The 23,199-nt window shown below is 43.7% G+C and overlaps 1 protein-coding gene across 1 annotated transcript in view; it reads right to left on the minus strand.

Annotated features, from left to right (window-relative positions):
• Window positions 1-1,543: 1,543 nt before the first annotated feature.
• GCH1 (GTP cyclohydrolase 1) overlaps window positions 1,544-23,199 on the minus strand; it is a 22,453-nt gene continuing 797 nt past the window's right edge. The window contains exons 2-7 of the mRNA XM_026849197.1: window positions 23,019-23,197; window positions 11,087-11,196; window positions 8,741-8,796; window positions 5,709-5,740; window positions 4,638-4,722; window positions 1,544-3,946 (exon numbers count right to left, since the gene is read on the minus strand). Of these exons, the coding sequence (XP_026704998.1) occupies window positions 3,820-3,946; window positions 4,638-4,722; window positions 5,709-5,740; window positions 8,741-8,796; window positions 11,087-11,196; window positions 23,019-23,197 (589 nt within the window). The 3' untranslated portion in view covers window positions 1,544-3,819. The remainder of the gene's footprint in view (window positions 3,947-4,637; window positions 4,723-5,708; window positions 5,741-8,740; window positions 8,797-11,086; window positions 11,197-23,018; window positions 23,198-23,199) is intronic.

Raw genomic sequence — 23,199 nt, forward strand, 5'->3', positions numbered from 1 at the left:
CGGATCTTGGGAGAAAGGGATTGGAGGATGTCACCTTAATTACAGATTTTGGTTCTTTCACAGATTTGGTTATCCCTCTCTTCTGGATTTTTTTGAGCTGTAAACACTTTCAAGTTGAGTATTTTTTCAGCCCAGTGAAAAGATTTTTTTCCCATGATCACAAAACCAGGGAGGCTCCTTCCCAATCCCACACCTAAAACAAAAAAAGAAAAGATTCAAGATGCAAGGAATAGGAAATTTCTTGCAGAAATGCCCATTTTGATAAACAGGCTGTTTCCCACCACAACCACCAGCTTTAATAGACAACCGTGGGAAACACAGAAGTAACTCAGCTTCACAACAAAGACAATTCCTGACAATGCTCCTGGGGCTTTCCAGGAGGGTTATTTCCAAATAGGATAGACCAATTGGAAAAAAAAAATAATCCAAAAACACAAAGGGCTGGAGGGGGTTTTCATTCATTATTCCTTCTCCATTTCTGATTGCTACAGCGTTTTCCCACAAAGCCACGCTGTACCAACAGAATCCCCAGCCCTGCCTTCTGCCCAAAAACTTCTCTGCTGGCCTTTTCCCCATCCTGGCCTGGTTGATCTTATGCTTTGGCACAGAGTAGGTAAGAGATTAAAGAAGCTGTGCTGGTTTTGCCTGAGATAGAGTAAATTTTCAGATAGGCATTTAATTTCTTCTTTTTCTTCATCCTGATGAGGGCTCCAGCCAGAGGTCAGGCAGCTCATCTATCGCAGTCACTGCTCTAACTGCAGCCCGGACACTGTCTGCACCCCTTGAAAGCGTCTGGCAACATAGAAAAGCAAATACGAAGTGTGAAAGGGCTGCGGAGGGACCTCCCTGGAGCATGCAGGCACAGCCTGCTCTTCTTGGGTGATGCCAAGAGGTGACAGGGCAGCTGCAATGCCGTCCATGGGTGTGCACACACAGCCCCTGCTGTCTCCCTTCCGCTAGCAAAGCGTCACCCACAATGCTCCTCAGGAGTCCAGGATCTGTGAATTTTTATTTTTCCACGGAATTTCAGAAATATCTAAATCCTGGGAGGTCGGCAGGAGGGTCTTTAAGCAGAGTAGTACAGTTTTAGTGGCACAGGGTGGGGTGACCCAACCGAGACTTCAGCTTCAAGGTCTCCTGTCACATTACAGCAGCTGTTAAGACAGATTTGTTCAGGCGTTTAAACATTTGGCCAGGAACCAGGTATTTCCTCAGTGAAGTGTGATGAGACACCCAGAATGGCTGAAGAAGCACACAAAAGGACTAGAAGCCCACAGGAGCCTCCACGCACGCAACTGCCTCTCACCTCCCCTACCCCAGTGTCAGTTCCTCCAGCAACAAGGACCTGTAAGAAGGAGGTGACGCCAAATCTTGGAGGTATTTTTGCTGCCCAGTCAACAAAATAAGGCCTCATCCACAGACAACAACTACTGGCCCAGAAGAGGAACCCAACATCTCCTCAGAGGAGAGGGAGCTTATGCCCCTTCCTCATGCAATGCCCTCGCCTCCAAGTCACCAAGGACACGACCACTCCAAAGGGTGATACTGTGCTTTAATGTTGTAGAGACAACGGACTTTTACGTGGTACAACAGCGGGCTGTACGTACTATACGTATATACACACACTGGGTGTAGTTAAAGCTTGTGTATTTGAACAATACTAATGCTCCAAAAAATGCACCAAGTCTTACAACAACAAAAACGTGAACAAAATCCAAGGCCACAAGTATAGAGGGGTATGTTTTAAGGACTACAGGTCAGATGGAAACAACACACAGTGGTGGCGCAAGGTGAACTTTATCCTGAAGGGAGATAAGTGGTTAAAACACAAACTTTTCATTACCTCAGGAGCGAGACAGAGTTTTACAGAGACTTAATTTCCAAACTAAAGCAAGCGAAGAGAAATGAATGTACTAGCATGTACCCCTTTGGTTCTCAAGTTCTCCTTCCACTTGTGAAGCTAAAAAGAGAAGTTTTCCTCTAGACTTCAGGCAAGAAAGATTTAAGGCTTTTCAGGTGGATATTTGAAACATATCCTGAAAAGTGGCAATATCTGCTCTCAATCATCTAAGAAAACAAATGCCGTAGAGTTAGTATTTTGTAAATATGCAACACACTGCTTGTTCACGCTAACAGACAAACGCTTTTATAGCGCCTAACTCTACAGAATCCAGGGCAGAGGATATTATAAAAGACTTTTCCAACAAAGCTGTGAAGGTCATCAAGGCAAAATGAATGTAATTAAACCCACGAGGTGGTTGTTCTTGCAAGTTCTTTAGGCCCAATGGCAATTTGACTGGACATGATTTTCATTTTGTTTCCAACGTGGGTTGAAGCCAGAGACAGGAATGTTGGTAAGATGGAGTTTGCCAGACCAGGAACTGCCTTTTAGGTCAGCGTACGGGACATCTTGGAGTCATATTCAGCAAAGAAGATATGACTGTGGGAACCTGTACTGTGGGCATCTGACAACCCTGGCTGACATTTTAATTTTTAACTTTTGCCTCCTGTGCTTGGTTTGAGAAGGGAGGTTTTCATTTGTGCCTCATGTTTTCCCAATTAAGAGTTACAAAACAGCCATTAAAATTGTAACAAAGTGTAAGAAGTTCAGCCAAGTCCAGCTGACTGAGACTTTTTGTACCAATACTGCCACATACAGAGGTTGCCACATACACAGGAAAATGTGGTCTGATTCATTTTGACGGCCCTGGAAATGCTTTTCTCAATCACTCTTACGAAATAAGTCGTTGTCATTTCAGGTTACTTTGCCCTGGAATGACCTGCCATCAGGCAGGAGAGGTACAATGTGCTGTGTTGAGGATTTCAGCGCCCACCTTTGGTCCAACGTTTATAAGATGAAAATCTTGAAATGCTTAAAGAGAAATCTTCATTTTCAGATCATCAGACTAGTGTTAGCTTCTCAGTCTAACCCATGGAAATCCATTACAGAAAGCTCAAGATATAAATATTACTAAAAACCTCTTTGGATATCTTAGCACTTTGCAGACAGACTCTGGGGTTTTTTTCCTCCCCCTGTTAACGTTTGCTTAAAAATAGTAAGAAACTGACAGTTAAAGTGGTCAGACATTCTGAGGCACAGAGAAGAAGGTGCATAAAACCCTTTATATTGAGATAAGACTGTGCCCCAAATAATTCAGAAGTTAATTCCCTGCATGGTAAGAGGCTAGGAAAAAATGTGTTTTCAGTTTCTCAAACAAAAAAGAAATACACAAAAAAGGAGGGTTAATACTAGCAAGAATGTAAAAACACCACCAGAAGTAACATCTCAAAGAGGTATAACACACACATCCAGATACTGAAACGACCACTACAGGACTTGTAATAAAATATAGTCAGAGATAATTCCGGACCATCCTTTTCAGCAGAGGTACAGTATTTGCAGTGTAAGTGGTCCTACAAGGATCCACAGCCTTTCATTTGTTTCCTGTGCTGCTCCATATTTACTCTAACAAACGTAACCATTTCATAAATATCCATTTCACTCCCAAGCCCCACTTTTCTCCTAGTAACAGTTATGTTCTGCATCACAGACAGAAAAACCATCTCCAAAACCCTATCCATAGTTTATGATTCTGTGATGTCGGCATCACTGGAAATCCAAGAGGAACCTAACTCATCATTACATTTGTCATTTGCCATCAGAAGTCTTTTACTGCACAAAGACTTCATCTCACAAAGATTATGACGACAATTCACAACGACTTAGTTTAAAGGTAGGATGTAGGAACAAGTAAGAACAGACAGTGACAGTGGACAGAACAATCTCCAGAGTGCATTTAGAGAAAGAAGAACACAGTTTCAGCTCCTGATGAGTGTCAAGAATTCTTCACGGGTCTTTGGATCTTCCCGGAATACCCCCAACATTGTGCTGGTTACTGTTTTACTGTTCATTTTCTGTACCCCACGCATGACCATACACATATGCCTAGAAGAAATGAGAGGGGAGTTGATAAACCAGGCATCAATAAACTGAAAAGAAATAAGCAGTCCTACAAAGAGATGTCTCTTACACCGTCACAATAAATTTTGGGGAAGTGACAAAACCTCCATATCCAGAATGGACAACTGTGAGTCGTACCTCAGCTGTCCTCTATGGAAAAGCAAGCCAAATGCCCAGCGCCCTGCCTTCTCTCCTCAGATCCCAACAAAATCAAAAAAAAAAAGATCAAGCTTCCACAGAATCATCTCGGTTGGAAAATCCCTTGAAGCTCCTCCAATCCAACCATGAACCTCACCCTGACCGTTCCCAACTCCCCCAGATCCCTCAGCGCTGGCTCAGCCCGACTCTTCAACCCCTCCAGGGATCCCGGGGACTCCCCCCTGCCCTGGGCAGCCCATTCCAACGCCCAAAAGCCCCTTCTGCACAGAAATCCTTCCTCAGAGCCAGCCTGACCCTGCCCTGGGCAGCTTGAGGCCATTCCCTCTTGGCCTTTAATGGCTCCAACCCACCAAGCCATTTCCCTTAATGAGCAAGAATGATTCCTGCCTGCACTCTGCCTCAAACACCCATGGCACACAGCTACCGCAGCCAAAGAGGCAACACCCGACAGCTCTGCAGCGCACAGCTGGAATCACAGCCAGCCCACCCGCTACCGCGGAACAGCTCAGTGACTTACGTCGCTTCAATAACCACTCCCACGCCAGCGGGCTGTAAGGCTTCTGTGATGGCTATGGCGATTTGTTTGGTAAGGCGCTCCTGGACTGAAAGAACAAGAGGCAGTTCAGACGTGGTGTTAAATCTGACTAGCATCAACGTACCAGCCCTACCTCAAGAGGTCTGCCTGTTCCTCACCACCACCACCCACACACAAACATACAAGTACTGCTCTTCCTAAGTAAGTTTTGTTAGTACCAAACCCAACCTTATGTTTTGTAACCTGCACAGAGCTGTTATTTGCTTGTTTGTAATGGGAGTCATTTTGCATTACGCCTTTGCAGAAACTGCGTTACCATGATTTGTTACAACAGCTCTTACATTTGCTATTATGCAGTTAGATTTTCTTGCTTCCCTGTTTTCTTTCAGTTTCTATGTATTTGTTCACTGGCTTTACTGCTGTACAATTTATTCCCTACAATTTCTCTTTTTAAAGAAAGGAAATGGAGATCCAAAAAAATGAGCAAATGAAGAGAAGTCTATTGTCCTGTGAAGCTTTACTTCCTGCAGCTCTAGCACCCTCTATTCTCCAGTCTGACACCTAAAGGTCACCAAGACCTCTGTCACCAAGAACAGTCCACATTTAACTGCAGCACAATGAGATCAGGCTGAGCCCAGCCCAAAGCCTCAGATCCTGCAGCTTCCTCCACTTCTCGGGGGCAGCAGGCAGGCAGTCCATAACATGGCAGCTCTGGCTTCATCTCTTCAGACAAGAATTCTTGAAGGCATCTCTCAGATTATCTGTAGGAGACTTCACCTCCAGCAGCATCCAATACTAGTTTAGTTATTCCTGGCAGCTGTATCTTGTAGCACATTTATCCTCTGAATCAGTTAGTGCCTATGTCTATTTTCATAGGCAGATTTTACCCTTCACTGGAAATGCAGAGGCTAAGTAAGAAGACAGATGAGAAACACCCGTTCAATAACGCAGTGTTTATCTTCACACTAAAATTTGCACAGCTACAGTCCACCTACCATTACCCTGAGCTGGCTAGTAAAGGAGTGCACACAAACCAAAAAGTCATCTGTTTACCTTGTAATCTTCTACTGTATATTTCCACGATCCTGAAGGAGACAGGAAAAAAAGACAACGTTAGAGTTATTCCCATCTGTCTGATCTTCACAATTACCCTGACACTATAAACAAGACCACTGTACAGACCCTGGCTGGCATCGCTCGAGGACTTCCCTCAGCACATCACGTTTAGTGACAGGTTCCCCTTACTTGCCACCCCAGAGACTATTTCAGGGGCAAACCTGTCACTTCTCCTTAGAGTTTCTTTTATTGGCATTTCCTTTTAAATTACTTATACCACCGTCCTCCTGCCTCACACAGTTGCAAGGGAATTCAGGCCCAAAAACTCCCTAAAAGCTAATCCTTGAACTGAGGTCAGGCTTCCTCCTTTCACTTCAGTCTGAACCAAAAGCTGTTTTAAGGACAATTCAGATACTGAGATTCCCAGAAGGCTACTGAAGTGAAGCAAGAGATGGTTTGGATTCTTGCGTTTAACCGCAAATTTAACTAAGAGACATAATTGGTTTTATTTAAAACAGATACTCTCCACCCATACATCACACTATCCTCTACATTTCAATGCAGAGAGCTCCTTAATTGCCCCTCGAACCTGACTTCAAATTTAAGCCATTTGTGGGGCAACACAAGTGACACTACCATCATTTATCGCCGCAGTACTCTAATCCACACATTCAAGAAAAGCCTTAGAACTGTTCTGTAAGTCGATGGGTTATTCATGCCAACCTCAAATGCTTAATTAGACATCAAGTGGCCATACAAAGATGATGCTATAGAAAGCTTCAATACCCATCTGGTCAGACTAGACAAAAACCAGACACTGGCTGACAGCCTGAGGCATTAGTTACAAGAAGCATTTCTGACAATGAGACTTGCCTGCTGTTTTGGAGAGAGAATTATAGGCAGAAACTCCCCTTCAGAAATGAAATGGTTGTTACAGCTTTTCTAAACAAAGCATATAACATAATATTTAGATTAAACGTATAGATAGGAAACAAGCCGATGCTCAGATATTTTTACACCGGTGTTTCACAGAAGTAGTCCTATAAGCATATTAATGTAAAAAACAGTTATTTGCATTAGCATTTTCAAGCCTGAGCTTAAAATCCAAAGAAATATGTTTGTTTACTGAATACAGGTCATCCACAACTACAGAAACTCACCACATTAGACTAATCCTATTACGAAAGATTACGCCTACAGTACCAACAGCCTCACAAATCTTTGTTTGAACACTGGTTGCATTATATAGGGCACGAAGGGGAAGCACTGTTTGGCCCACCAATCTCTTCACAGTAAGAACTCAAAGGCAAGTGAGGACTGAGAACATTTTGTTATACAAGAACCTAATCTCTTCATCATTGCAGTATATGGGAGTTTAACTTGAAAAAGAGGCAAGATTGAACCTTCCAGGCACAGCACAGGAAGCCGCGCACATATTCATGCATGTTTCTATACTAGAATAAAGAGTAGGAAAATTGTACACTTCTAGCACCATGTTGCCACTTGCATTAAAAATCACCAAAGACAGGTTTGAGCTCCTTTGTACATCTGCAGTTCCGAGGTAACTGGAGACCAGAGCAAGCACAAATCAACTGATGCGTATTTCAAATGTGATCTTTAAACCTGCATTCAAGCCCGGCAGAAATGAAACCAAGTGCTAAAGACAGTCTCTTCAGGAAGGTTGTTTGCCTTCAGAAATCGAACTCAAAAAAAAAAAAACCAAAAAAACCACACCGCTTGAAAAGATCCAGCCACGAGTGCCAGCCAACACACAACATAAGCTGTGAACTCTTGCACACACATCCCCAAGTATAAAGTCTTTCTCCCAGCAACTGCAGCGCTGACAGCTCAGAACCTCACCCCACAACTTCAGCAGTTCGGTACAGCCACAGAAAACACGTAAGAAAAAAATGTAAATGTTGAGCTGCCTGTTTCAGCCTTTTATTCAGAGAAAAGTCCACTCCTGTAAGCACAGCTAGAAGACATGTAGATGGCCCTCCTGTACTATGAGGTTACGTTAACAAAAACGTGATTTCCAAGGGCCCTTCCACTTCCAAACCAAACTCACTGTTGTGCCAGCAGAGCACAGAACAGAGCTGACTGACTTTAAAGCATTTTAGTGTCATATCCCACACATTTCTTACTCGCTAAGAAAACCCAGCAGGCATGCAGATTTACAAAGCTAATTCTCATTAGTATTATTGGAACTACAGCAATATTAACAGACATATCAGGGAAAGTATAAGCAAAACCTACGTGGTCTTTCTGAACTACAGCCAATTTTTCAGATTCATTTCTCAAGAGACCCTTCCACTCTGGCCCCAAATAATCTGATTATTGACAGGATCTACCATCCTCTTCCTCATCAGAACTAGAAAGTGTCACTGTATAACAAGATTCAGTGCAACAACTGATCCAAGGGCACTCACTAAGGAAAAAGCTATTTTACATTAACAAATGGATTTCTCAAGTGTATCATAATTGCTTTGTTTCTTAGCTGAACCTGATCTATAAAAATCTACCCCACGGCACTCTCAGCAGGTCCCAGGTGAAAGAAAGAAATGCCAAATTTATCTGAAGAGTCAGCTAACAGATGAAAGCTTTAGATTCAGTTAGAACGTGTTTCATGTACAGTTTCAAAGTTTGGGATTTTTGTTCTTATCAGTCAATATACACACAAGTAGTAAATAGCTAGAGATTCCCACTGGGTTTTGTGGCCTGTCTTAGAACACGACCAAATTCTCAGTTGTTCTTGCTTGTGTGCTCCCTGCAGACACCAATGCTTTGGATGAACATACAAAAGCCTTACGGCTCTACTGCAGTCGACTGATGTGAATTCACAGAGAGCTCTAAGACTTATCTGTCCTCTCCACAAAAAAACATAATGCTGAGGATTGGGCTAAATCCAAATCCAGGACACAAAGTGAGCTGAGCTTTAGAGGGGCACCAGATTAGAAAGATTAGCAGAGTTAGCACAGCCTGGAATCCTTTTTAGAAATTAGCATCACTTTCATTACATTAACACTTACCTAGCAAGCTTGCTGAGGCCGAGTACTTGTTTGTTAGGAAGGTAGCCAATATGTACCTAGACAGAGGAGAACAAACCATTAACAGAATCAAAACCACGATTCCAAATGCATATGAAACTCATGCATAGAGAATGAAGATGTGCATTTGCCCCAGAACTAACTCTGGAACAGTCCAGAAGTCTTAGCATGTGGGAGGAACAAGCCACCATGCAAGCCTGGAAAATTGTGGAGCTAACAGACTGTAAATGCCTGGTGAGGTCAGTGTCCCGGTGAAGAATAGGTAAGTTTTCTGAGGGGGAGAAAAATCACAGCTCTTCAAGAGTCAAGGCTTATGTTCCAAGTCTCAGGAATGCTACAGAGTACTACTACATTTGGGTACAAAAAGCAGTCTGTTACTCAGCACAGCACTTTTTGCCTAAAACAAACATGCTTTTCTTTCAAGACCTAAAATGGATTTAGGGAGCGGGAGGGAGAGGGAGCGTACTTGACTTCCAGTGAAAGTTGTGATGGCAAGAAGTACTTAGCCACCAAAATCAGGCTGCGCTTACTGATTTAATTTTTTTTCCTGCTTTGGTAGTATCATAGATCAATGTGCAATTAAGTTAACTTCTATCCTGCTCGAATATGGATTTGCTAAACATTCATACTGAACATGTAGTTGCACTAAGTTGGAATAAGATCTTTAGCAGAAAAATGCTGAGATACAAAGGTAGGGGGAAAGGCATTTACCTTCTTGTTTGTAGAAATCAACACAGGCTACTGAATTTAAGTGGGTTTACAGCTATAACAGGTTATAAACCAGCATTTGTGTCACTGTACCAGAGACTTGAAAAATTAGCCAAGATACAGTAGGGGAGTCAGTGTAGGATTCTGTCTTAGTGCTTTGCCTAGAGGCCCCATCTCAGAATCCTGTATTGCTCTACCTGCAGTTAGAGGTACCACAGTGCACCTAGTTACCTGGCTAACTTGCTCATTCCTATCACTTCTGTTGGGTAATCAACCCACTGACACCTGAAAAGACATGAAACATTTCAGACAAAGAGAGAGACATAACTCAGAAATAAGCATTGAATCCTGTTGCCCATGGAGTATTTTTGTAAATTTCTTAATTTCATTTAAAATGGAACTGCAAATACAAGACCTACTGGTCAATATTTGCAGCCTGTTTGATGTACCCAACAGGAGAATGGTTAGTCTGAGAATATTTAGAGGCATACCAAGTCATTTAGCAGACCATTATACGAGCAGGACGGATTTGATGTTTGCGAGGAGATTTCTCCAAACCACAGAGGCTAAACAGCTAGATGTAAAAAGAATGCATATATTGCCACAGGAGTAATGCAGAGAAAATACACAGTATGTGTAACCAAGAATAACATGCAAAGTAGGAAGCTTGCACAGAAAAAGAAGTTACCTTGTTTTCCAGTAAAAAAATACTAACAGTAAGAAAGAAAGCAGATGAAATTGAGTTGACTCAACTAAATAAAGAGCTGGTTTCTGTTTGGGTATTTTATTTTTGGGACACAGTTTACTTGGCACATATGCAGCACTGATCAGATTTTATAGACAACAAAATCACTTGCTACTCTCTGGCCTGCAAATACTTTACGGTAGAACAGATGGATCAGAATAAGCTCCATCCTTCTGTGCTGATATGGGAGTGAAGAGGCTGAGATCTGCAGAAGGGACTATCCACTCTGAACTCTTCAGTTAACCAACTCTCAAGTTAACAACTCAAGTGGTTAACTTGATAGGCTTTGGGTTTTTTTGGTTTTTTTTTTTTTTTTTTTTAAAGTTGTTGGCATCACAAGTCCAACATCCTCTAACACACCAGCCCCTTTCATGAGAGCCCCAGCAGCCTCCTGCTAGGCAATTTTGACCACCCCCTCCCTGAGTGGGTTTGCTTAAGACAGGGCTGCTAATCAGAAGTTTGTTCCACTCACGAGAGGTTCCCAAGGTGAATGTGCACTAGATAGCTCTGAGCCAGAAGCTAAATCCATGACAGAGTCAGCGTGCAGGGTGAGCTGGTTTAATATCAAGATGTCTGCCCTTAAGGCTTGCTGCTGCTTCATGAAGGAGAGCTTTGATATGAAATGTCAGAAACCATTAGATTTCTTCGACTAGGAAAGGTTGAGCATTATATTTCAGTAGCTTTAATCCAAATAAAAGTCCCATTAAGGAGGTCTTCCTTATTTGTATTCTGAAGATTAACTTCTAGAATCATAGCCCTAAGCAGTAAATACTTAGAGCTTTAAAAGCTGCGTAGTTACAACTATGAAGTCTTTTACATGTACTTTAAGTCTTTTATCATGTATTTCCCCCATTTGCTTCATGAGGAAGAGTTACCTTTCCAACAAATGGAACGAGGTGATGCTCACACAATGAGAACATGTCTATGTCCTTCACAATTACCATCTCATCATGATCTTCATCAAAGATGGCGTCATTCAGAACATCTGAAATTAAACATTTGCATTAAAAAAAAAAAAAAAATAAAGGCACAAGCATGGAAGATTCTTCCAGCCAGTATCTGAGAAGCTTGTAGTAAGAGCACGGCCCTCTTAGAACTACAGATTTTAGGGTAAAGATATGGGAGGCAGGTAAGGAGTAACATCACAAGTACGCTTTGGTTTGCATACGGTCACACAATTGCCACAGTGATATGTCAGCTTACACATATAGCGTTGTATTTAAATAATAGTTTGAGCCCAGGTTAGAACAAATCTATTCTTTACAGAATTACTAACTTCTTAAAACCAATTAAGACTACAGCTGATCAAGCCAGTACTGAAATGAGCAAGTCTCAAAGTGGGCTTCCATTAGTGCTTCCACATACCACAGGCAAAGTTGAGCCTGAGGTTTGAGAAAAGCTAAGCCATCACAGCAGTCTCTTCAAACACTTCAACACCAGCATCACTATCTTCAACGAAGCTTTGCACACAAATAAGATACTCTCTTATTTCATCCTAAAGCACACCAGCCAGCAGCTGTTTAGGCATACACAAAAGTCCAAGAGACAGACCTGTATCCACAGATGGGGGAGAGATATGCTGCCCTGAACCAAAAGCAGACATACATACACATACTCAGGCCTAATTCTGCACCTCAGAGTTAACAGAGAATCAAGGTGGAGAAACTCACAATGATAGAAGGAAGAAGAGACAGCTCAGTAACAAAAAGAACATACAATGTGACACTTTGCTAGTCTCAGAGCTCAGAAGAACAGACCCTCAGTTGATTTTCCAGGTTTAGCAGTCCCCTCACAAGTCCCCAGGCAATCCTGACAGAGGTTCCAGCAGATCACTAGAGTCTCCACAAAGACTGCAGCTAGCTGGACCTCGCTTGCAGAGGTTAAAAGTAGAAGTTTCAAGTTAAGAGAACAAGCCTTCTGAAGGACAAGAGAGAAAAGTTGTATAGAAGAGAGATTAAACCAAGAAAATAGCAAGAGAGAACTAGATGTACAGAAGAGCTGATAATCAGAACAAGGAACTCTGCAAACACGTTAGCTGGAAGACACACTGACTACTTGGAGTTACTTCCAGGAAGCACAGTCACATACCCCATGGCCAGAAGTGGAACTAGGGTGCTCAGGGACTGCCCCTGCTTCATCCACGCCGGAGCTTGGCACCTGCAGTGGCAATTACACAAATCTAATAGTTGTGTCTGCTCTACTTGCGTTTATGCCTTCCCCTGACATGCACGTACACCTAATGGCCACCATCTGTTGTCGATAACGTATCATCATCATGGAGCATTTTAATTTCCTGCTTGCTATCAGCACTACACAGGTAACCCTGGAAACTGTGCGCAAGATGTTCTGCCTGCGACGCATGTTCTCTCCTGAGAATGGCTGGCAACCTGCAAGACAGCGAGGCTGAAGCCCAGAAGGCTTTTGATCAGGTCAGAGTGCAGGAGTAGAGGGCACAAAAGAGGCCAGGAAACAACTCTGTAAAGGCACACGATTTTGTTCTTCAAATTTCAGAGTCTAGTTTACACCAGACACTGCTGGAGAGGAGTTTGCTTACATGGGGAGCATCATGCAGTTCTATAACCATGAATTCAGCCAGAATCCAAAACAGAGAAGGCTCAGAGGAAGGGAAGGGGAGACAGAGCAGCTGTCTGGGTTCTTCAGTCCCTCCCGCAGCACCCCACAGATGTGCCATTTCTGCAGCAGAAAGGCAAACAGTGGTTTCACAAAACCTGTTACTATGCTCAGCATTATTAAAACAAAATCCAAACAGATCCACGAAGCATCTCCAGAGTGACTGCTGCTTTTATTAGACCACCAGCTTGGCTCATACCAGCCTTGCCAGGAGTGTATCAGAGCCCGATGTTAGATATGGATTTACGTCAGCACACTTGCAAAGCAGACTGTTCAGAACAATCAAAAATGGCCACATTCTCATTAAGAGTCACAGTAATGTGTGACAGAGGCTAAGGCCACAGCTACAAGAGAAGGTACTTCCACTGTGAAGTCTCATATATATGCACTTATTGATGTATAAAATATATGTTAATAGATTCTTATAAACTTCATATAAGGAATATCACTATCACTGGAATGCCGAAGAGCTGTGTTGCATCATGGAGAGCTGTTAGCCCTCTTTTAAGGCTGGGAGAAAAAGAACGCTAAGTGACCACTGCAAGTACCACATGGGCAACTTCAGGGGGAAAAAAAAAAATCCATCCTTCTCACAGCTAAAGTCATCAAACAGAAACACAAAGGTCATCCATCTTTCTTGTGTATCCCCTCTTCAGCTACAGCCCAGTCACAGCAGTTTGGGCCATGACCCCTCACTCACAGGCAAAGGATTTTTAGGTGCATAAGCAAATGGATCCGTGCATCAAGAACACAACAATGGTGCTGTGGGATGCTTCACGTTTCACATTTATACAGGTCTTGCCAATTTTGCACCGTAGATTTACTTAATATTAGCAGCAAGCTGCAGCCAGATCACGGAACAGCTGCACAACCTCTGCTGTTCTGCCTGAAGTAAGGTGAGCCGATTTCAAGTCAGCACCAGTTACTCCTCAAGAAGAGGGGGCCAGAGTCCATAAAGTAAGAAACCAGCTTAGCCTTAGCCCCTCCAGTACGCCCTTCACAACTGCCAGGTGACACAGGGAGACAAAGGTAAAACAAAACATGAGAGTGAAGGCCACTACCTGAGTAAATGGCCACGGTGTTGAGAGCCCCAGTCACCCCTACCCTGATCCAGTCCCTTCTGCTTACACTTAACAAGCCTGCTCACCTGAAAATAAACGTAGCTTGAAGCCTGTCTATCCCTAGACCTCCCTCTTTGAAATCCAAAGCTTGTGTTGACAAAAGAGTTAGGTAAGAGTAGCTGCGACAAGATGCTGTGCTATGTCCCACCACAGCACTTGTTTTCAGTAATTACACAGGAGAGACTTGTTTGGCAGAGACTCAAACGCTTTGTGTGGGGAGGCAGTACCATTTTATCTAACTTTCCCTGCCTTTTATTATTTTTTGTTAGTCATTCAATTTGCAACAGCATCAAACAGGGCCCTGGCAAGCTCACCCTGCATCCTACAGCACAAATTCTGGAGAACTTAATGGAGCTGAAAGAACAGAAGAGGAAACGGGGCCCCAGATTAACCAGGCCAGAAGCAAAGCTGGGGATAAATTTGTGCCTCTTTTTCCATACTTTCATTCTACCTACTAGGCCATGATGCCTCTTTCACAAGCTTGATTTCAGTTTCCTCTTTTGGAAGCCCCAACATATCTATTCTTGCCAGTCAGGGCAAGATCTAAACATCATGTAGTCCCTCTGCAGGTCTCGGTTCACCCAGAGCAACGTGGCTGTTACACTGGCTGCATCTCAGCTCTGAAATACCCACCTGCCCTTCTAATGCAACTTCTTCCATCCCTTCTTCCTGTAGCACCAGGATCTTCAAAGCAGAAGTGTGGAAGTCCACAGGACTTATAGAGGGAAGAGGGCTGGAAGTAAATACTAGCTTGGTTTCCTGACAAAGCAAGGCAGCTGCAGCTCAGATGGGCTCCTCCTCACCAGGCTACTTCTCCTTAATACAGAAAAGAAATTCTTCCTCTCAAATGAAGCAACACTTTTACTCCCTCCAAGTACCACGTACGTAATCATCCCCATCAGTAGGGTAGAACAAGATAGTGTCTCCTCTGCTATCAAGAAGATGGGCATGTTCATACATGGTCCCTTGGCCTCTCCGAGTCATACCTCCCCTCACTCTGCTTTTATTAGTCACAGCTGTGCTCAAGTGCTGCCACCAAGCCCTGGCAATAAGCTGAAGGAGACTGCAAATAACACCATTTTCATTCCACACCACCCCAGAAAAGCTAAGGGAATTTACTAGGTTAAGTCCTTAAGCCTAGACACATCATGTTAATAAAAAGCTAAGATTCAAATTAGAATATATGGCTGGAAGGGAACAAGAACAAACATTTTATGTACAGTCAGGGCGCTGTCTAGATTTCAGCTGATTTTGCCTTCAGCCCAGTGTTCAAGTCCTGGTATAGAAACTTCAGTGAGCTCTCAGAACTGAACACTCATCTCTGCTGCAAGTTAACACCTGAAACAGAGCAGAATTAATTTTTTCCCCTTTATCTTCAAAAAGAGTTGATAAAAGCAAAAATTAGAATTGGATGAAGACAGAATGGGAAAGACCTTTTAGGATTTTGCGTCAGAGCTAAGCAAAAAGACCTGTTGCTATAGAAACTATTTGCATGGCTTTAATGTGACATGGGAAAGCAAAAGCACCTCTGGCAACCGGAGAAGCTAGAGCCCATCCTGCAACTGGCTAAGTCAGTGAAGGGAATGAAAGATAGCAGCCCTCTGCAGAGCAGCACTGCATCAGCTTCACAGCACTTCAGATGTCCTATTTTTACTACGCCTGGGAGACAGAAGACTGAAGTGATGTAGTTTGTTCTCACTAGGAGTTAAAGTACCTCCTCATGGTGTTAAGTTGCCTCACTGCTCCACTTCAGAGAGGAGTCAGACTGAGGATTGTTCAGCATCCACAGGATGAAGCAGATTCCCCGAGATTGTTCCCTGAGCTCATTCATCCTGGCAGAGACATAAGGCACAAGGTTCTCCTGACATCCGTTACACAGCTTCACACTGTCCTCACTGCCAGCCCCTGTGCTTCCATCCTGACCCATAAGTCCTGTAAGTCACATCCAGGACCATCGTAGGAATGGGTTGAGGCCAAGGGAGGCAGACGTCCTGCAAGGGGAACAGGTAAGTCACACCTCACCAATGCCCATTAGTTTGAACAAACTAAAGTACAGGCTGAGGTCTGATACCTTCTACTCTCCCAGGAACAGACCAGCTTATGCCTAAACCAGTGGCAGGGGGTCTTGCATGACCTAGGAACAGGTCATGGTTTGGAGGACACTCCAGAAGAGCAGTGCCATCAGCCAGAGACCAAATGCCAAGCATTCATTAAGGGAGAATCAGCTGGGGGGTGTTGGCAGATACCTTAGTCTGTCTTTCTCCAGAAATTCCTCTCTCTATGAAGACAAATAACTGCCAGAGCAGGAAACACAAGCTAACAGCTGAATGTGTGGTAGGGAAACCATGCTACAGGGTCAGAATTAAATCTGAAAGGAAATTGTTGTAAACACCTTTCAGTTGCTGCTGGGCTAAGCAGTAAGATGTAGAGTCAAAACTGAAATCTTTTATTTATTCATGAGATGACACTACAGGTAACTGTAGTTAGAGAAAATATTCCAGACAAGAAACAAGAAAATTATTGCAGCCTTTCTGTATTAAAAAGGTACCAGGAATTTGTTATGCATACAGAGAAGAGGATCAGGCTACAAAAACATTCATATAAGGAGAGTTTGTACTGCTGCAGAAAGTTAATGACTTCAGATTGCTAAGAAAGAGGGAGGTGGGTCTGGGTATGCCATTTGCTTCAAGCAGGCTTGAAGAGCTCTAGAAAGAGACAAAGCTCAAGATGCCACATTACTATTTAAATAGGCAGAAAAGCTGCAGAGAATATTAAAAGGGCACTATGTGGCTTCCTTGCTATAACATACCTTCCTAACAGGAACCAAAAGAAACCTCAGATGCAAAAGAATTTACAAGTTTGTGACTAATATTTCAGATTTCATCACTGCCACACCAAAGGAATAGAAGCAGACATTCAACTCCAGACAGGTATGTTTGCTTCAGAAGCCAAGCTTAATTCCTCCATTAGCAGAAGAGAGGTGGACCAGATGTGTAATTTAAGGCACACTTCATAGAAGCAAAGATGGAGTAATTCTGGCCATTATTTGTACAGATTTGTTTATTTCCTGTAAGATGCTTTCCATGTTGCAGTGAGAGACTGAAGTCTATTCGTAAGAGATCAGTTATTGCAGACACTCAGACGAAGCTAAGATAAGATTCTAGAAGTTGTCTTCTGCCAGGAGATTTATTAATGTGAGAGAAAGCAGGGTTATGGAGATGCTCATTAAAACGTATCAGGATTTCAATAACCATTTCAATGTCTCATGTCATAAGAAGGTGCTGAGAGTCCCCTCATCCACACTTCTTTCTGAAATTGAAACAAAGGAAAAATCAGAGAAGACAAAACAAAACTTTGGAAAAACAACATGAGGGGATCAGAAGCCTTTAATAGTCAAGATCCAAGAAGTCAAGACATTTAATAAAATCCCAACAAAACCCCAAACAAGCTTAGTGTTACCTGAGCATTAATGAGCAGGGAGATCATCCTGCCAAGTCCTACAGTCCTAGTCCCCAAAGTTTCACTGCACTGAGTACCTGCTTCAGCACTGGGGGCTTCACTCATGTGGGGGTAGAGGTTGAGGAAAGAAACCCCCAAGGACCTTACTCTCTATCTCCCACTCTCTGGTTCATGAGAAACAAGCCACGGCCATACCACAATAATGCTGATGATTTAGGTGTTAATAGGTTAGACTGTTGCATCTATGAGAAGCAAGAGAAGGAGCAGTACCTTGTTTCCAGGAAAGGATGAAGTAACTCAGCAGCTCTTAGCAAAGGGCACTGCTGCTGATCAAACAGCCTTGTTTGTTTAAGGCACTGCCTGTCTATTTTTATGTGGCAATGCTTAGCACCTCTCATCCCTAGCAAACTGAGTAGGCTTGGAAAAATTTACGAGCTCACACCATTGTTGTCATCTGTCAAAATACCAAATCTAAACAGACAAGAAGATGAAGAAAATAGTATTAAGTTTGCATTTTTTTCACCTTTCACCATAGGAAAAGCACATAACTAATGAGAGAAGAAAAGCAACATACACATAGTTCAGCAGGTGCTAATCTACTGTACGAGACCTAACTATTTAGTTATTTGCTTTAAAAGAAAAGCTGCACAGCAGAGTCACTTTGCTTTCAGGCAAATAAAGCATACAGGCAGCATTTCAAACCACAGAGGTTCAGGAAGCAAAGTTATCCTCTCCTGGTATTTCTGATTTTCATTTCCCTATTAAACATGCTGAAAGGACAGCTGAACCTGCCAACATGCTTGAAAACTAACATACCTACCAGAAAAGTCTTCCAGCCTTTATTCATGTAACAACTATCACCACGACCAGCAAATACACTGGCTAATGAACGTGTTGTTTTGCTTAGAATGTTTATGGATGATGAAAACAAGTTAACTTCCTACTGCGGACGCAGGCAGCTTGTTCAGCCCTGTGCCTGATGTTTCCTACAGGATTACACAATCAGAACCAACTCCTTTATGATTTACCTTTCCAAGCTAGCATCATTGACACTGTAACACTGTTTCTGTAACTTACCAGTTAGCTCTGCTTAGCAAGATCCATTCTGAAGTCTTCGGCTTCAGTTACAAGTTAGTACTGCCTGCAACCTTGTTACTTTATTTACTCACTCATTACTGCATTTGCACACACTTATGCTTTGTAGTATTTATACGTACTCACAGACAGCACTTCTGAGCGTGACATTAAGCCTTTAGTAAAAGGAGGGACGGATCTCTTAAGGTTCAGTCTTTGTGTGGCAGGCAATTGCCTAAACCAACTATAAGACAGATAAAGGTAACGGGCTATCAACAGTCCTGCTCACCTTTATTAACCAAGAGGACTGGTTACTACTTTGTAATATAATTTACTCCCAGAAGTATGAAGCAGATAGATCTGACCCTGGAAAAGAAAACATGTTCTTGGTTGTTCACACAGAAGCACTGCATGAAACTGAAAAGCAAAACTTTTGGTATCTTGTCTGCTCTGCCACCCTTACCAAGACACTAAGAGGTTTCTGTTGTAATGGCTGTTGGTCTACACAGATGCCCAAATGTGAACTCGTAGCATTTCTTAATCTGGTCCCCAAGTGGATTTTATTTGCAGTCACATTCTTGCTACTCCAGTGGAAGTCCGATGACTATAGTACTAGGAAAGTGAGATCAATACATCTGAATACATTTTGTCAAAGAAAGAAGTTGAGGCCTTTAGTAAAGTCAGGATTAATAAGAGAAAAAACATAATCTAGAAAGAACAGAAAGAGCCAGATTTATATATTGAGCAAGTAAACTCTACTAATGGCTCTGAAGTACAATACTGAGCAGCTGCAGAACACAGATAGCAAAGATGAATAAGGGGTAAAGCAGGAACACTGTTACTCTGCACTATCGAAAACAAGCCAGGAAATACACACACAGGGGAAGCTGGTAAGCAGAATCAGCTTCTCTGCTACTCACATAAATCTGAATGGAGAGAAGGGACAGAATTCAGATGTAATCTTCCCTACAACACCACAAAGTTAAACTATAGAAGTTCAAAAATGCAAATATAATCAGGCATCATGGAAGCAAAGTGGCAACACCCAGGAAAGATCAAAGCTCCAGCACATTTAACCATGCCCCAAATGTATTATGTCCTCATACACACAGTAAACAAAAAGATCAAGAAAAGAGTTTGTTCTTAAGGGTGAAGTATCAAATCAAAGCTCAAAAAGAAAAACCATACCCATTCAGTGACTCTGTTAAAACCACACATCAGCTCAGCAGCTTCCAAAAGCTTTAGGGGTTCCTCAAACCAAACTCCCCACTCACACCACTTGGCCTTCTCCTCCAATGCCACCACAGATGCTGGAGGGCTGCAGGACACGTAAGGCCACCATCCCTCCCCAAACCCACAAGCTTCCAGCAACCTGGCTGAACTCAGAAGTGTTCAGTGACAAGTAAGAACAAGGCACCCTCACATCCCTAACCTCTGAGAACAGCGGGCAGCACTCAAGTAGCTTAGTTTTGTGACCCACCACATAACCCCCATGTGCTCACCTACAGCAAGCGAGGCTCCGGTCAAGCACGTTGAACACCGAAGACCTCCAGCACTGTACCTGCAACTTTACACCCTCAAGCCTTCACTATACCTCAGAATTTGAGAATCTATTGCATCGTCTTTACATCCCCATATGGAAAGTTAAAATGCCATCAGAAATTAACTGCTTTTCTCCTAAGGCAGATACTCAAGCTGACAAACTCAGAGGGCTGATTTTAAAGGCTGTAGCTGTACTAACAGTCACTACCTTGGGTTGTCACTCTTTTCTGGCTGTACAGACTGGCAACTTCTCTGCATACTGGCAAGGGTTGCGAGTCAGCTGGAGCCAGATAAAGACAGGTGCCTGTAGCAACACATCTTGCTTCTAGCCCTGTGTTTGCACAACCACCAGAGCTTTTACTTGAGCAACCTTTGAGGAAAAGATGGTACTTCCAGCTATTATAAATGTCTCTTATCTTCAGCCCGTTGGGGGGTAAACTTGCACACTCCTTAACACACATCCCACAAATCACTGCTTTAAGCTCTGCCTATCCAGACAGTTCCACATAAGGAGCTGAATAAGCTGCAAAAGAAACCCTAGAAAACAAGAAGACGGAGCTGCTTTTTGTCAGGGTTCAGGTTTTTGAGGGTATTTTTGTTTTACAAGCCAGTTCCTGGTCTCATTCTCAGCCTGGCTAGGCAGACAGTTACATTAGTATAACCAAGTGAACAGCACACTGGGATGCTGCAGCAGAGACAAACAGCAGGAGCTGCAGTCCCACAGCTCAGCCTTGTTCCCAAAGACTTACTAGTGGTTGGCTCTGCATTTCAGGACGCGTTTAAACCCTCCCAAGGGGAATTTACTTCCATATCAACTCTCCCAGCCAACTCCTCATCCACTTGCCATTTTGCTAACTGCTGTGGAGTTGTCTTCCAGCTACAGCTCTTTCTTTTGTTTGGCTGGTAAGAGTGGGAAGACTGGAAGCTGGGCATTGTGCAAGAAGAGGTGAGTAGCCGGAAAGTAAAAGGATTCCTCACCTGACACGGGAAGGAATGTATCACAGCGTCATTTTATTTCCTAGGAAGGAAAGAAAAAAGCAGTCCAAAAGTACAGCACCTAGCAGTGACACTTTCTACTTCTGGAAATAATACAGCTCTCTCCCAGGTAGGGATATTCAGAGGAGGGAACTATCCAGAACTACTCTGCTTAAAGAAATGTATGTGAGAGATTAGGACAGACTATTCAGATTCCAGAGAATCCACATTAGAGCAGAAAAAAAGCTATTAAAACTTAAGGGAGTGTATGACACTGCACACAAAACTGGCAGCAAGATAAGAGAGGACCTGAGGTGGTCAGCAACCTCATCCAGGTTCAGTGCAGAAATTCATGCTCAGGAACTATCAGTTTAAAAAATCCTTCTGCTAGACACCGGCAGGACGACCAAGAAACTTCCTATGTTTTACAGCAGTAGAGACACACACAATCCCCAAATGAGGAAAGTTATTCACGGTAGACAAAGGATCATTCTGTGAGGCCCTGATAAAACCTCATCTCAAACACACTGTGCAGCAGGACTAAAGGAAGAGAGGAATAAGGATGGCCACTGCAGCCCAGAGCCTACTTCCAGATGTGAACCTGAAAACCTGGCTTGATCTGAAAGACAAAACAAATGCCAAGACAGAAATGCTGCTCCTGGGGGAAGAGGACACAACAGTGGCACATGAGTATAAGCTGGCTGTGAGTAAGTTAATGCTGGAAGTCACACGCAATCTGATTTCAGAAGACCCAGCAGCTGAGAAATGAAAATGAAAATAAATACAAAAGCCAGCCTTTGAGTCGAAGCACAGTGCACTTACAAGGACTCTGACGTACTGGCAGGAAGCTCCCTGATGCTCAGCACCCTGATACAGCTCTGGGGCAGGCTCAGCTCACCAGGGCTGTGCTCCAGAGAGCAGAACACGCTCAGCTCCTTCCTGATTCACATTCAAAGGTCCTTGCTGACAGTGTTTGCATCCCTTATGCACTAACTACCAGGAAACTGCCTTTTACTGTAAGAGGGACCAGAAGGGGGAATTCCTCAGCTGCCCAAGTGCTTTTTTACTGTTTATACTGAGTGGAGTCCTTAATGGAAAGGCTAAGGAGAGGAAAAAAGGATGTAAAGACTGAATTTTCAAGCAGGATTTACCCTACGCTGGAACCAAGAGACCACTTTGGAGTTACTGGTGAGGAGAACAAATCCCACCCAGTTCCTCTCTTTCTGCCCTCGGGGTGGGGGGGGGGCACAGTCAGTGAGCAGAAAAGACATTGACCTGGGGCAGGGATGCAAACCTGGAGTACCTCTCTACACCTGCACTGCTGGTGGGACTCAGAGGAGGCAAGGGATCTCCCTGACCTCCTTCTTTCTCCTTACCTCACTTCCCCAGGTAGCATTCCCACCTTTGAAAAACCCTCACCCGATAAAAGCGCCAGCAGAACGAGATCTTTTCTGAGAAAATTCAAACTCCCTATGTTTTTCAACAGTGGCAGATGTCCGCACCCCTTCAGGACACAGCGCAGCTCAGTTCGGGGTGGAGGAAGGTACGATCAATAAGCTCATGTAGCAGAGCTTGAAAAGTTTACCTCAGAAAACAGAAATCTTGCTCTGCTCACCAAAACCTGTAGCACAGAAGTTTATGACAGAATGTGAACTTGACCAGCATGGAGTTTAAAAGCATAAAGCAGGGGAAGGAGGGGACGGAACCCCAAGGTGCGGGTGTTTCTAGTGCATACTGCAAACTTTACCAGCATGGAGTTTAAAAGCGTAAGTCGGGGGAAGGAGGGGACGGAACCCCAAGGTGCGGGTGTTTCTAGTGCATACTGCTGATGACTTAGTGACAAGCGGCCCCAGAGGGACGGTACAGTGGCAGGGCAATGGCGAAGCCCATTTTAAGAGATAAAAGTCGGAAAGCTGGTAGCAAAGCAGCCGCCGGCCCGGAGCCCTCCCCGGGGTGACAGCCGCCCGCCCGCCCCGGGGAGGGAGGGGACGGGACCGCTCCCTACCCGAGATGGTCTCCTGGTAGCCCTTGGTGAAGAACTGCATGGCGGTGGCCGCCCTCCAGGGCGTCTTCAGCAGCCCCTGCCGCTCGGGGTCCTCGCCCAGCGAGCGCAGGATGGTGGTGTATGCGGCCGCCAGGCTGGGCAGGCTCAGCTCGTTGTCCTCCTCGCTGCGGGGCCTGTCTCT

Source organism: Athene cunicularia, assembly GCF_003259725.1.
Source record: "Athene cunicularia isolate RWA chromosome 5 unlocalized genomic scaffold, athCun1 chr5_part1, whole genome shotgun sequence".
Lineage (NCBI taxonomy): Eukaryota > Metazoa > Chordata > Aves > Strigiformes > Strigidae > Athene > Athene cunicularia.